This window comes from Camponotus floridanus, unplaced genomic scaffold, assembly GCF_003227725.1.
Source record: "Camponotus floridanus strain SB8 unplaced genomic scaffold, Cflo_v7.5 scaffold19, whole genome shotgun sequence".
Lineage (NCBI taxonomy): Eukaryota > Metazoa > Arthropoda > Insecta > Hymenoptera > Formicidae > Camponotus > Camponotus floridanus.
The window spans coordinates 1,864,403-1,877,349 of NW_020229314.1; the positions used below are offsets into that span (position 1 = coordinate 1,864,403).

General features: G+C 27.7%; 3 protein-coding genes across 8 annotated transcripts; 2 read left to right on the forward strand and 1 right to left on the reverse strand.

Annotated features, from left to right (window-relative positions):
- Positions 1-451: 451 nt before the first annotated feature.
- Positions 452-4,657, reverse strand: LOC105252205 (F-box only protein 21). The gene is made up of 9 exons (XM_025407827.1): positions 4,262-4,657; positions 3,338-3,604; positions 2,822-3,263; positions 2,581-2,711; positions 2,355-2,508; positions 1,860-2,042; positions 1,527-1,613; positions 855-1,137; positions 452-685 (listed from the first exon to the last, which is right to left on the reverse strand). The coding sequence occupies exons 1-9, from the start codon at positions 4,420-4,422 to the stop codon at positions 552-554; spliced, it is 1,842 nt and encodes a 613-aa protein (XP_025263612.1). The 5' UTR covers positions 4,423-4,657; the 3' UTR covers positions 452-551.
- Positions 4,658-4,691: 34 nt separating this feature from the next.
- Positions 4,692-6,743, forward strand: LOC105252203 (protein ANTAGONIST OF LIKE HETEROCHROMATIN PROTEIN 1-like). Of its 5 annotated transcripts, none has more exons than XM_025407830.1 (5): positions 4,692-4,709; positions 5,153-5,456; positions 5,566-5,706; positions 5,788-6,055; positions 6,193-6,743. In XM_025407830.1, the coding sequence occupies exons 2-5, from the start codon at positions 5,233-5,235 to the stop codon at positions 6,724-6,726; spliced, it is 1,167 nt and encodes a 388-aa protein (XP_025263615.1). In that variant the 5' UTR covers positions 4,692-4,709; positions 5,153-5,232; the 3' UTR covers positions 6,727-6,743. The 5 variants fall into 5 exon arrangements, with proteins under 5 accessions (XP_025263615.1, XP_025263616.1, XP_025263614.1 ...); XM_025407831.1 differs by lacking the exon at positions 4,692-4,709 and adding an exon at positions 4,729-4,791; XM_025407829.1 differs by lacking the exon at positions 4,692-4,709 and adding an exon at positions 4,730-4,800.
- A 689-nt stretch (positions 6,744-7,432) lies between these two features.
- Positions 7,433-12,916, forward strand: LOC105252202 (U4/U6.U5 tri-snRNP-associated protein 1). Of its 2 annotated transcripts, XM_011259492.3 has the most exons (11): positions 7,433-7,763; positions 7,848-8,296; positions 8,523-8,651; positions 8,820-9,239; positions 9,366-9,513; positions 9,870-10,144; positions 10,214-10,301; positions 10,533-10,731; positions 11,913-12,099; positions 12,237-12,391; positions 12,555-12,916. In XM_011259492.3, the coding sequence occupies exons 1-11, from the start codon at positions 7,601-7,603 to the stop codon at positions 12,580-12,582; spliced, it is 2,241 nt and encodes a 746-aa protein (XP_011257794.1). In that variant the 5' UTR covers positions 7,433-7,600; the 3' UTR covers positions 12,583-12,916. The 2 variants fall into 2 exon arrangements, 1 of the variants encoding a protein (XP_011257794.1); XR_889277.3 differs by lacking the exons at positions 12,237-12,391; positions 12,555-12,916 and adding an exon at positions 10,906-11,030 and having other exon boundaries at positions 11,913-12,090.
- Positions 12,917-12,947: the final 31 nt, after the last annotated feature.

The following is a 12,947-nucleotide window of genomic DNA, read 5'->3' on the forward strand; positions in this document are numbered from 1 at the left end:
AAAAAACATGCAAATCTCGCGAGTAATCATATGAAACAATATCTTCTATGATTTTCAACATAACAGGAATGAATCTTGTTATATCAGAGATATATCAATACCCTTATATGGTCTACTTTTAAGAGATTCCATTTTATTATTTATTCAGTTATACATTATAATTAATTAATATAATTATTATGTATAACTTAATCATATTATAATATCAACAATATATTATATATTAAATACATTAATATTATATTATATATTAAATATATGAATTTCTTGTTTTAAATACACAAAAAAGATCGTATATAAAATTTTCTCGCAATATGTGTAAGAAATAAAAAAAATTTAAGGTTTTTCTCATGTTATCATATTCAATGAATTGTAAAATGTCGTATTTGTTCACTTTTTTATCATTATTTAGCTAATTATTTTTAATACTTAATATAATTATACAATAAAATTATTCATTTAGCAAAAAAAAAAGACAGCACATTTTATAAGGTCTATAGGTGTTTTGATAAAAAAGTTAAAAATACAAATGATTGATTATCGAGCCTTAATTATCGTAGATCGCATGGATAATGTTTTGCCAACATCTCATTTGGTACATAATAATCCTTTTCAAATTTACAAAAATATCGACCAATCTCTTTATGTTTTATCGGAGCTGGAAAAGATTTTTTCTCCAGAGCATCTATAGACAAAGAAGTATATTTTTTTATACATTATGTAGATAAGATTATAATAAATATACAAACATGCGATATATACAAATGCATCAATAAAATATACAAAAATATAATAATAAATAAATATATAAAAATATACAAATATATAAGGTGTTTTTAATAATTTGATTATACCCTCAATGGCGTAATACGCTATATCTTCGTCACAAAGAACTTTGTAAAATGGTTGTGATAGAGTATTTGGTCCAAGAACAGGACGATTATATAAAGGTCTGCATTGCATCCATTCCATTTCCACACGCGGATTATATTCCTCATCCCACCCAATAATTACACCTGACGAAGAGCGAGATGTGACTTTATTATGACATGTCACAATCATTCCAATCTTGAACATCATTTTCTTTGTTCTTTGCTCTTTTCTTTGTTTAATTACAAGATTTGTTTTATTACAAGACTAGAAAGAAAAATATATAGATTAATATCAAAATTTAATATCTCTTTTGCATTTGATACAAGATGCATTCAAGATAAATAAAATTTATTAATTTCTATATCAGCTTAAAAATTATAGATAATTAGTGATTATAAATAATACAAATCATCAGTCATTAATAAAACTACTTTGCTATCTATATCTGTATATATCTGTTCGATATGTGCCAAACATGCCAGTATTCATGCCAAGTATTAATGAAGTTAGGAATACATATATAAAAATAAAAATATCAAACAGTGTGTAAGATTAAATCTTGAGTTACATATCTCTTGTAAAATACCAATAAAAAAATCTTCAATTTTGTAATGTATAAATATTAATAATTATTATAATACAATATATATTACCACAAATATTTCTGTATGTTTCCTGAACTTATCCAGTACCATTTCCGCGCGTCTTATTTCTGCACATCTAATATTTTTACAGTTAATCTGTAAATATATACAAATACAATATTTATTTAAAAATATTTTTTGCAACGGACTCTATTTGTGCACGCGTGCGTGAACGCACATATATATATTTATACAAGAATGTTTATATGAAAAACTAAAAAAAATATTTTTAAGTGTATCACTATATTATTATATTGAACAATTATTGCATTGTAGAAAATCAAAAATAAAAAATCTTAGATCTCTAGAAAAATTTTTTTGTCTATAAATTCATTCATGTACCTGTATTTCTGTCAATTTAATCATGAGGTCTGATAAATCCATTTGATATTGCATATAATAGTGTCCCAATTGCATAATCGTGTCTACATTATCTGGTTCTATCAAATGTTGAAGCTCTAATAATGAACGCGTTTCTGTATAATGATGTACTTTTTGCAAATAATTGATCATCCGCAACATTACCTTAAAACAAATATATATATATATATATATATATATATATATATATATACATATATATATATAAAGCTAAGCTTTACTTATAAATAAAAAATATATATTATTTTTTTTAATTGTCTATGAAACATTCATTAATTCAGAATATATTTGCTAATCTCTCGCTCTCGCTCTCGCTCTCTCTCTCGCTCTTTCTCTCTCTCTGCAATTAATTATTATTTCTACTATTTTTATTAAGTATTGTTAAACTTAATAGAAATTCTATATGTATATGTATATATATGTGTGTGTGTGTGTGTGTGTGTGTAAATTGCCAACCTCTATAGCACTAATCTTGCTATATGTATTGAAATTTTCTACAGGACACTTCTTAGCACCGCGAATTTTGGGACAATCATTCCTGCTTAGAATAGATCCACGATGTAGAACATCAATATAGAAGCATTCTTTATCTTCGGAATTTGTTGTATTACTGTAAACACAATAAGAATATATATAAAATAAAAGCCGAGAAAAGTGAAATGAAGATTAATATTATGCTTACTATTTTGACTTCCAACTTAAAAAGAAATGACCTGGGAAAGAGATTATATCACACCGTATGCCAAGTCTTCTTGCTACAGCTTCAAATATTATTGCCAGGGATATAGGATTACCAATTTTTCTTTCTAAAACCTATGGATTAGAAATCACAACAAAAAGAGGTTAATATTTATGAACAACAAGTATAGAGTTATTTACAGTATAATATAATCATAACATTATAATCGTAATTTATAACTTACATGATCTATAAGGATATATTTTGAAGTGATTTCTGGATTTTCAAATAGTGTTCCGGAAAAACCTATTTCATCAAATAAAACTTCTCGAAGCGTATCTATAATCTGTTTCCCCTCTATGCTATCCCATTGATTATCATCAATATTATTATATTTCCAAGAAGAAAACAATTCAGTGGGCGTCGAGAAAATTGAATGCATGGGATGTTTTCTTTTAAGACATTCCAATACCTGCTGTGCAATGTTTTCCAAAGATGCTGTTACATATGGATAGAATAGAGATTTTTTGGGTTGATACCATTGAGATACAAAAATAGCTGCTTGCTCTAAAAGCTGTTGTTTATCAGAGCTATTTATAAATTTTTGCCATATCACTTTTAAATGACATTGTCGCAGATATGGAACAAGTTTCTTGAGGTAATATTCATGTGTCAAATTAATGTCCCTAAAAAATATGCATATTAACTGTACAATAAATCCAAACTTTGATCTAAAATATATAAAGAATTTAAATTTTACCTTGAAGATGATTCAACAAAATTCATTATCTCATCTGTGATGAAATAATGATTCATAAAATGTGTTCTTTTATCTAAATGGAATAATGAATTGAAATCCTTCATATCACTATTGGAAAGATCATCTTTATAATAATGCAATTCAGACATTTGCTTCACATAACACCATAATTCTTTCCTACGTATTATACTTGCTTCTACTTCTTTTTTAAAATTTATATGTCCTACACATTTTCGTTTATCATAAATATTCTTCAAATTAGGCCATCTAAAATTAAGATATAAGATTAATATTATAATTTTTTAAATATATAATATTATTCGGAGTAAATAAAGCAATTGCATCAACAAAGATTTCATATAAGAAAAAATTATATATTTCAAACCAATTAGAAAAATTGTATAAAATAATAATTTTCTTTTCTAATGTACAAAAATTTTTTTGCAATAATGATTGAATCAATAAAATATGATATCAATAAATAAAACATCACTTATATTGAGATAATGATTGCTATATTTACAAGATTGCCATAATAAAAAATCTAATAAGGAAATAACAGTATATCTATCATTATACATATATGATACATATATGTGCAAGCAATTTGATTAATAAAATAATATCAATATTTATATACTCGTTTATCATCATTAACAAGAAATTTAATGCAAGAATTTTATTCAACAATTTACCATTTTTTAAAAATCTATTTTATCTTGTAATCTTATTTGCTGAATGAAAATTGAATTGTTTTACACATATATAAATCTAACATATATCCGATGGAAAATAAAAAATACAATTCATTACATTCTATGTCAAATAAATTGGTTAAAGCATATAAAACAATTTTTTTTTATCTATACAATAGATTTAGTATAAACAATATTAAAACAATAAGAGGACGATAAAGATTAATACCTTTGATACAGCTTGTTTTGCCAAAGTATGTTGTCATCATTGATCATGCTGCGAAAATGCTTACATGTGGAAGCAAAATTTATGATGTCCTCAATGCTGATATTAACATTTCCCAGGATGATGCTGATCACTTCGTCAGATAAACAAGTTATCGTAGCCATTGCGATATGTTTGACAAAGTGCGCAAAAACGATTCGCAATCTACGTTAACTCCCAGGGTATGAAGACGGATGTGTCATACGTTATCGTCATATGACTAATTACGTGTAACACTTGCAGTACTATACAATATTTCTGAAATATCCGAGATTAACGGCTATTTATCGTATATCATATATACAATATTATATATATATATAAACCATGTTTGTCTATTCACTAGTGTTTATCAATACCATAGGACATAAAATACAAAGATGGAAGCTTAACTGTTGACATTGAATCGTAGGTAAGGGAGGGGGATAAAGATAGATGCAAACGGACTGCATCGAAATTGCGAGATCTTCTTCGGTTCCTTTCGGATAAATTCGGTTATACCTGTACTTATGCCCCTTATCGCAAATCTTCCTCATTACTGAAAATAGACTCCGTTTATGTATTTTACATGTCTATGGTTTGGCGATTTGTAAAAATAGTTTGATCAATTGACAGTATCAATGGATTTTTCATTTTCATTTCAGATATCAATGCTTTGATTCATTATAAATGTCAGATTGACAGAATATGATATAATTTTTTCTTTTACTGGATAACATTGCCAATTCTTTTCAGAATAGTGGTAAAAAAATATATAGATGCGATAAAGTTGCAATAATAATTATATATATATATATATATATATATATATATATATATATATATATATATATATATATATTTGTAATATTACAGTGATTTCAGAATTCTTCAAAATAAGGAGATTGTCTTTCTTTCTATTCTACATACAACGAACAAATTATATCTTTTTAAATATGGAAGTGGATGTTGCATTAATGTGCGTTGTGAGGACTTTCCTTGAACCATCTTCTTATATTTATGAAGATGAAAATGCGAGCATTCTACAATTAATTATGGAACAAGATTTACTAGGAATTACAGATACTGTTTCTATAACAAGAAATTATCAACGGACTGAAGATTATGTCGAACATATAATTCCATCACTTAGCAGTGCACAATTCAAATCTCACTTTAAGTATGTATTAATTGCATACTGCCTTAATTGAAAATTAAAAATTTGTGAAAAGAGTTCATTCATATTATTTACAATATGCATTTATTTGATGACTACCATCCACTACCAGAATGCTACCATCAACATTTGAATTTATTCTGGATGAGATTGGAGAGAAATTAATTCGCACTACTGATGGAAATGTAATGGTGTCTGCAGATAAGCAACTGCTATTGAGTTTGTGGCGTTTTGCAACTACAGATTCATATAGGCAAGTATTGCAATTATTTAGATCATTGTAATGCTAAATCTAAATATAGCTACATATAAAAAAAATATTCCTTTTCTTTAGTGCTATAAATCAACGATTTAATGTGGGTAAAGGCACAGCTGTAAGATCCGTGCGTCGTGTTGCTAAAGCATTACGCGAGCTTTCCTCAAAATATATTGTGTGGCCTACAGGAGATAGAATACGGAATGTTGTGCATGGCTTTTCTTGTGCAAGTGGTTTTCCTGATACCATTGGTGCCATAGGTGGTACCCATATTAATATTCCTTCATCCAAGAATAATCCAGAGACTTGTGCCAATCAGAAGAACCATTATTCAATTCAAGTTCAAGTAATATCTTAATATAATACTTTTATAACATGATTACTTGTATTATTTATTATATAAATTGTAACCATTAATTTAATATTTATTGTGACAAAGTTATTTATAAATAATTAACAAATTATGTATTGCATTTTTTGTAGGCTACTTGTGATCACACAAAATTGTTCACACATGTTCTCTTAGGAAATGTAAATTCAGATCATGATATTTGTGCTTTCCGTTTTTCCGCTCTTCAAAAATATATCAGTGATCCAAATAAATTTCCAAATAATACACATTTAATTGGAGATGCTGTTTATGGATTGCATGAACATCTTATGGTTCCATATCCTGATGACAAAAATCTCACAAAACAACAAAGGAATTATAATTTATGCCATTCTTCTGGCAGAATAATGATCAAACGAGCATTCGCTCTTTTAAAAGGACGTTGGAGAAGTCTATTACATGTTTTGGCAATAAGTCGCATGGATTTTACCTCTGATCATATACTGGCATGTTGTGTATTGCACAACATTTGTTTGCTAAAAAAGGATGAATTACAAGGGCAATTGATTATTCTAGATGCAGAAGAAACAGAACTGCAAGAAGAAAAAATAGAATATGATGAAACAAATGCTGCAGAAGCTAAACGAAACGATATATGTGCCAAATTATGTATGAAAAATGTATGAATAATCAAGGTATTGCAGTGTGTGTATATATATATATATATATATATATATATATATATATATACATAGTATATTCATATTTATATCAATTAAAAATTTGTATATACATGTATATATACAAATCATTTATAAAATATGAATAAAACATGTTTATTACATTTTATTACAATTGTTATAAAATATAATATATAATGTTATTACATATGTTTTGTTAAGATAAATTATTAATTTTTCAGAATAAGCTATAAACGATTAAAATTGAGCGTAGTTTTTTTGATAATTCCGGATGTGTTTTCGACTGTTTTTTTTAATATCTTTTAAATACTTCTGCTTATCACCATTTCCGTAGAGCGGCGCTCTAATTAGCGCTATGAACGTCCTAAAGTACACATGTGCAGAGCTGTGTTCCAAAAATTTACTTCTTGGAGAATAACGTTTGACCAATCAGAATAAAAGTTTCTTTGTCCTGATTGGCCAATCGAATGCTATTCTACTCTGGGTGGCACCCGATTGACCACGTCGCCAATTGGCCAATTCAAAATAGGACTTTCTGATTGGTTAATCGTTGCTGGTTACCCTAGGCACAGGTCGATATAATTGGCTGTGGTCAATCGCAACGTGGTCAAACGGGACGCTCCCTCTACTCTAAATTCTAAAGAGTAAATTTTGGAACGTAACTCAAGGACATGCATAATTTATAATTTAATATGGCGGAAACGTTTTGACGAAGCTCAATAGTATTATTTTGCGTGCGTGGAATATATATTGATTAACAAATTCGGAGTTAAAAAATAAGAATATAAACAGTTAAAGTGATATAATCATATAATAATAAACGATAAATTCCACAGCGGCTAGTTAAAAAATCGTTAATATGGGCTCGAATAAACGTCATAAAACCGAGAAATCACGCGACGCCAAGAAGAAGCGTCATCGCAGTCGTTCTAGGAGCTATACACCCGATCGTGACAAATCAGAAAAGCACAGGCATCACAAAAAACACAGGAGGAAAGAGCGCAAGGATTACGACAGCGATGGTATGAAATTCGGTCCAAAGAATGTTTATGCAAGATTATATTATATATTACCAGGAGTATAAGATGTTTTTCTTTCGTTTTCAGTTGAGATTGTTAATGCTCCACCACCGCCAAAAATATCGAAATTATCGCATCCATCAACGCCTCCACCACCAGAAATTTCTAAACAGCGCAGTCCATCTCCGGCTAAAGGTGGAGCATCACAAGCTTCATTATCTATTGAGGAAACTAATAAACTTCGTGCGAAGTTAGGATTGAAACCATTAGAGATTGATAATGCACCGAAAGATGATCCTGATAAAATCAAGGATGATTTGGGAGAGTTTTATCATAAACCTGCACCAAATAATAATGAGAAAATAAGAGCACAGAAATTAAGGGACAAGATAGGTACTCAAAAAGAGAAGAGACAGATTGAAGCAAATTTGTCAAAAGTGAAAAATTTGGGTGAATGCGACTCTGATGACGATACTCAAGCATGGATCAACAAATCTAGACACTTGGAAGAAGAGAAAAAGAAAGCGGAACAAAGGGTAATATCTTAATATCTTTCATAATACTTCTCATAATTCTCGTAATTAGTACTTTCAGTATATTAGTATATTAGTACTATAGTGCTATAGTACTATTAGTACACACACACACACATACACACATATATATATTTTACATATACATATATTTTACAAATTATATTTTTATTAAAGTCAGATTATATATTCTTTACAAATACTTTATTTTAATTTATTTTAATTTAAGGCAAAGATGTTAGATCAATTGGATGAAGAATTTGGAATTGGTAATTTGGTTAAAGAGGAAATACATACTGCGCGTAATACAGCATATACAGAAAAGGATTTGAAAGGCCTTAAAGTTGAACATAATATTGTAAGTAGTAAATTAAATTAAATATATATAATGTTATTAATTATTACGAATAGAGTTTAATTACACAAATAAATTTGGATATATATAAATTTAAAAAATCTAAGCTGTATGTTTATCACTGTTTTTTTAAATTTGTAATAAATTTTAAACAAACAATATTTTTTCTAGGAAACATTTGAAGAAGGGAAAACCTTAATTTTGACATTAAAAGATCAAGAGGTATTAGAGGAAAATGCTGATTCACTTGTGAATGTTAATATGGTTGATAATGAACGCTACAAGCGTAGTGTTTTAAATAAAATTAGAAAACCTACATATGATCCATATGCTGATGAAAATTTTGATGAACATGGATTTCCAAAAAATAAGATCTTGGAAAAGTATGATGAGGAAATCGATGGAGAGAAGAAAGACAATTTTGTATTAGGTACTAATAATGCAATAGAATTGAAACGACGTCAAATAGAGACAGTCAAGCAACGCTTAGCAAATAAAAGACTAGAAACGCTACAGATGGCAGAACCGAAATTAGCAAGTGAATATTATAATGAAGAAGAACTTGCAAAGTTCAAGAAGCCAAAGAAAAAGGTAGAAAATTTCTTATATTTCTTCATACTCATCAAAATAGTTGCCAGAAAACAATTGTATATTTATAGCTTGTTTTTGGGAAATGATATTCTGTGATACACTATGATATAAAATATATGTTTTCAGATCCGAAAAATTAGAACAAAAAAGAAATTTAAGGTTGATGATTTGGTACCTGTTGACAATGACTATCTTAGAGATCTTGGAAGTAGGAGAAGGAAGAAACCAGAAGACTTGAAAGATAATGATGCTTTAGATGTTGATGATTTAGAAGGTAATCGTACAATTAAAGTACTCTATAATTTTATTGAAATTATTCGAGATAGATTAATTTCTTTGAGCATTAGTCACTTGTAAATTGTAATTGTAATTTAAAACTTTATAGTAAAACATTAAATTATTCACTCTATATTATATATATATATATATATATATATATATATATATATATATATATATATATATAGTGCAATATATGTGTGTATGTTTGTGTGTATATTGTATAATATGTACATTTTTCTGTTCTTTTACCTTTTTTTTCTGCAAATATAAAATATGATACATTCTTTTTCTCTCTTTTTAATTTAGCTTAAAATTAAAATTTTATACAATTGTTGTGTGTGTTAATAGCCCCTGCAGAAGATCTTACTGGAATAAAACTGGAAGAAGATGAAAAAGAATTGGAGTTACAATTAGCTTTAAAGAAAGCACAACGTTTAAAAGAAGGACATATAGCTGGTATTCAGAAAACTGTTGAAACAATAAGACAAGAAATTCTTAACTCAGAGGAAAATCAGGTTGGAAATATTGTTCTTAATTCTACTGCAGAATTCTGTAGAACATTGGGTGATATACCTACATATGGACTTGCTGGAAATAGAGAAGAAAATGGACAAGAACTCATGGTATGTTGAATATGACATTATTTGATATTTATGTATTTTTGTAATCGTTTTGTGATTAAAATGTTGTAGGATTTTGAAATGGATGGAATTAAAGATGAGCCACCTATGAATGAAGATGAAGATGATGGTCGTGGCGCTTGGAATACAGTACATTTAGGTATTTTATTCTATATATTAGTGTTAAACTAATTGTAAATGTATATTATAGATTAATGTAAAGATTAATGTAAAAATTTATGTGTGTGTATATGTATATATATATATATATATATATATATATATATATATATATATATATATAAGAAAGAAAGAAAGAGGCAACAAAAATTTTCTCTTCGTACTATGTATAATTAATATGTTTTTCTTAACGAATTCTATGTAAATATAGATGAAAACACCTCGGAACCAGTTGTAATGGAAGCAGCAATTTTAGACGCTGAACCGTCACTCGGACACGGAGTAGGTGGAGCTTTAAAGTTAGCTATGAGTAAAGGTTATTTGCAAAAAGAAGATAGCAATCGACCTTCCGCGTCACGATTTGCACATTTGCAAGCTCAGAATTATTCAATAGAGGATAAAACATATGGGTAAGTAAATCATATATTACCGTGATTCGATATAAGATAATTTCTTACCTGTTTAAAATATATGTATATATACATATTGTCGAGAAAAAAACATGTAAGAAATGATTCTTACGTCGAATGCGCTTCCACAAGTATTGTGTTAGACAAGTCTCTAGTGAATTTCTGAACTGTCAGTTAACAGTTTTAAATAGAGCCCGGAAATCGGTGCTCGGAACGGGTGATCCGCTACCACTACAAGAGTTTACCGCTTAATCGGAGGCGATAACAGATGACCTGAGAAGAGAGTAGGATTTGTTAAGGTATGTTATGCGGTTCAATTGCTGCAAATCGTCTTATGATTTTAAACAAGTCTATTTGGACTGTGAGAAGATCAAGATCTGCAGACGCTAAATAGCAGAATTATCAACGTCAATGGATGTTTAAAAAAAAAAATATTTTTTGTTTTTATATGATACAGTCATGATTGTCTCATATATAATTATGATAGAATTTGCATGTGTTTAATATAAACCAAGATAATAGACCATTTTAAACTAGTTTAATAACTAGTTAAGTTTTTTATTAAATATTTAAATATTTAAATGAATATAAAAACATTAAAAAAAAGAAATATTTATATACATATTTTTATGTGCATGGATATTAATATATATATATATATATATATATATATATATATACACATATCCATGGCATTAATATATATCCATTTTTATATTTTTGTATTATCATTATATATTATATAATACAAATTATTTTTATTTATATTTATACTAAACATGCATTGGTAAATGGTAATCAATATAAAGTTAAATAACTCAATATATTTAAAAGTTGTGTATCAACAAATTCAGTTATATTACAATATCGATAATTGTTACTTTCAATAAGTAACTTGTTTATTTTAGTTCAATTGCTTACATAATGTAATATATTGAGGACTTATGAGCATCATTTGTATAAAGAGTATTGATACTGGTAGTGGACACAAGTTTCAGAACACCGCATTTCAAGGGCTTTAATTTTTATCTTGCTTCTATAACATTAAGACTTAGTTAAATGAGATAATAACAGAATATAATCACGTTTTTAGCCGGTATCTTTGAAGAAAATGGAACAATTGATAAAGAGCTTATAATTTGAAATGTTTATTTGCTCGTTCATTTTTCTTTTTGTTTCAGGGATGACGATAAATTCGGCAGAAGAGATCGTTTTAATGGACCGACGTCTGATTTTAAGGAGAAGGAAAGTTTCAAGCCAAATGTAAAGCTTGAATATATTGATGATGATGGTCATGTTTTGAGCGCCAAAGAAGCTTTTAGATATCTATCGCATAAGTTTCATGGAAAAGGCCCAGGAAAAAATAAGGTTTTTATATTAAATTTTAGAAGTTCTAAAGAACATTGCATGTACAAACTTATTAAATTGTAACATTTGTTAAAAATTTGTTTTTAAATCAAGATCAATATTCACAAACTGTAATAATTCTTCAATATGTATATTAGGTGGAGAAAAGAATGAAAAAAGCTGAACAAGAAGTTTTAATGAAGCGAATGTCTTCAACAGATACACCTTTAGGTACGCTAAATTTATTGCAAGCAAAACAGAAGGAAACTCAATCACCATACATAGTACTCAGCGGCAATAAACAGATGCAAACGTAAGAACACTCAATAAATTTATGTAATATAAGAAATAGCGATTAAAATCAGTTCATTATTTATGCTTCTTAATACATGTGCTTATTTTTCTAATAATTTTTCTTTTTTTGATCATAGTTGGAAATTGATGGAATTTTAATGTAATAAATATATTCTTTGCAGGACTAGCATAGCAAAAACAAAACATTGAAGAATAAATGGAAACAAGGATAAAAATTGTATATAATCTTACATAGTGTAGTTTCAGGAAATAAAATTCAGTTCATATAATTTCATGTAACAAGGATTATAAATTAAGAGGAAAAGAAGGGAACTTTGTATTTTTTTTAATCATTAATTGTGGATTAAATTATGTCTATGATAATAAAGCAAATATTCAGAGATTTACAAATTCGATCAGTTTTAAGCTTGCACAACTTATTTGACTCTACAATATATTCTTGAACAAAAAACAATGAGAACGAAAATAATGATTTTATAGATATTGCTTTATAATAAAGCCATACTTCGCAAATATATGAGTATATTTTTTGATGAGTAAATATGTTTAACAGC

Excerpts from the sequence above, each read along its gene's own strand:
- LOC105252205 (XM_025407827.1), bottom strand. The coding sequence starts at position 4,422 with ATGGCTACGATAACTTGTTTATCTGACGAAGTGATCAGCATCATCCTG. Across the intron at positions 3,605-4,261 it reads CAAAACAAGCTGTATCAAAG|ATGGCCTAATTTGAAGAATA; the intron begins GTATTAATCTTT and ends TCTTAATTTTAG. Across the intron at positions 1,614-1,859 it reads TTAAATTGACAGAAATACAG|ATTAACTGTAAAAATATTAG; the intron begins GTACATGAATGA and ends ATATATTTACAG.
- LOC105252203 (XM_025407830.1), top strand. The coding sequence starts at position 5,233 with ATGGAAGTGGATGTTGCATTAATGTGCGTTGTGAGGACTTTCCTTGAA. Across the intron at positions 5,457-5,565 it reads CAATTCAAATCTCACTTTAA|AATGCTACCATCAACATTTG; the intron begins GTATGTATTAAT and ends ATCCACTACCAG. Across the intron at positions 6,056-6,192 it reads ATTATTCAATTCAAGTTCAA|GCTACTTGTGATCACACAAA; the intron begins GTAATATCTTAA and ends CATTTTTTGTAG.
- LOC105252202 (XM_011259492.3), top strand. The coding sequence starts at position 7,601 with ATGGGCTCGAATAAACGTCATAAAACCGAGAAATCACGCGACGCCAAG. Across the intron at positions 10,732-11,912 it reads ATAGAGGATAAAACATATGG|GGATGACGATAAATTCGGCA; the intron begins GTAAGTAAATCA and ends TTTTTGTTTCAG. Across the intron at positions 12,100-12,236 it reads AAGGCCCAGGAAAAAATAAG|GTGGAGAAAAGAATGAAAAA; the intron begins GTTTTTATATTA and ends TATGTATATTAG.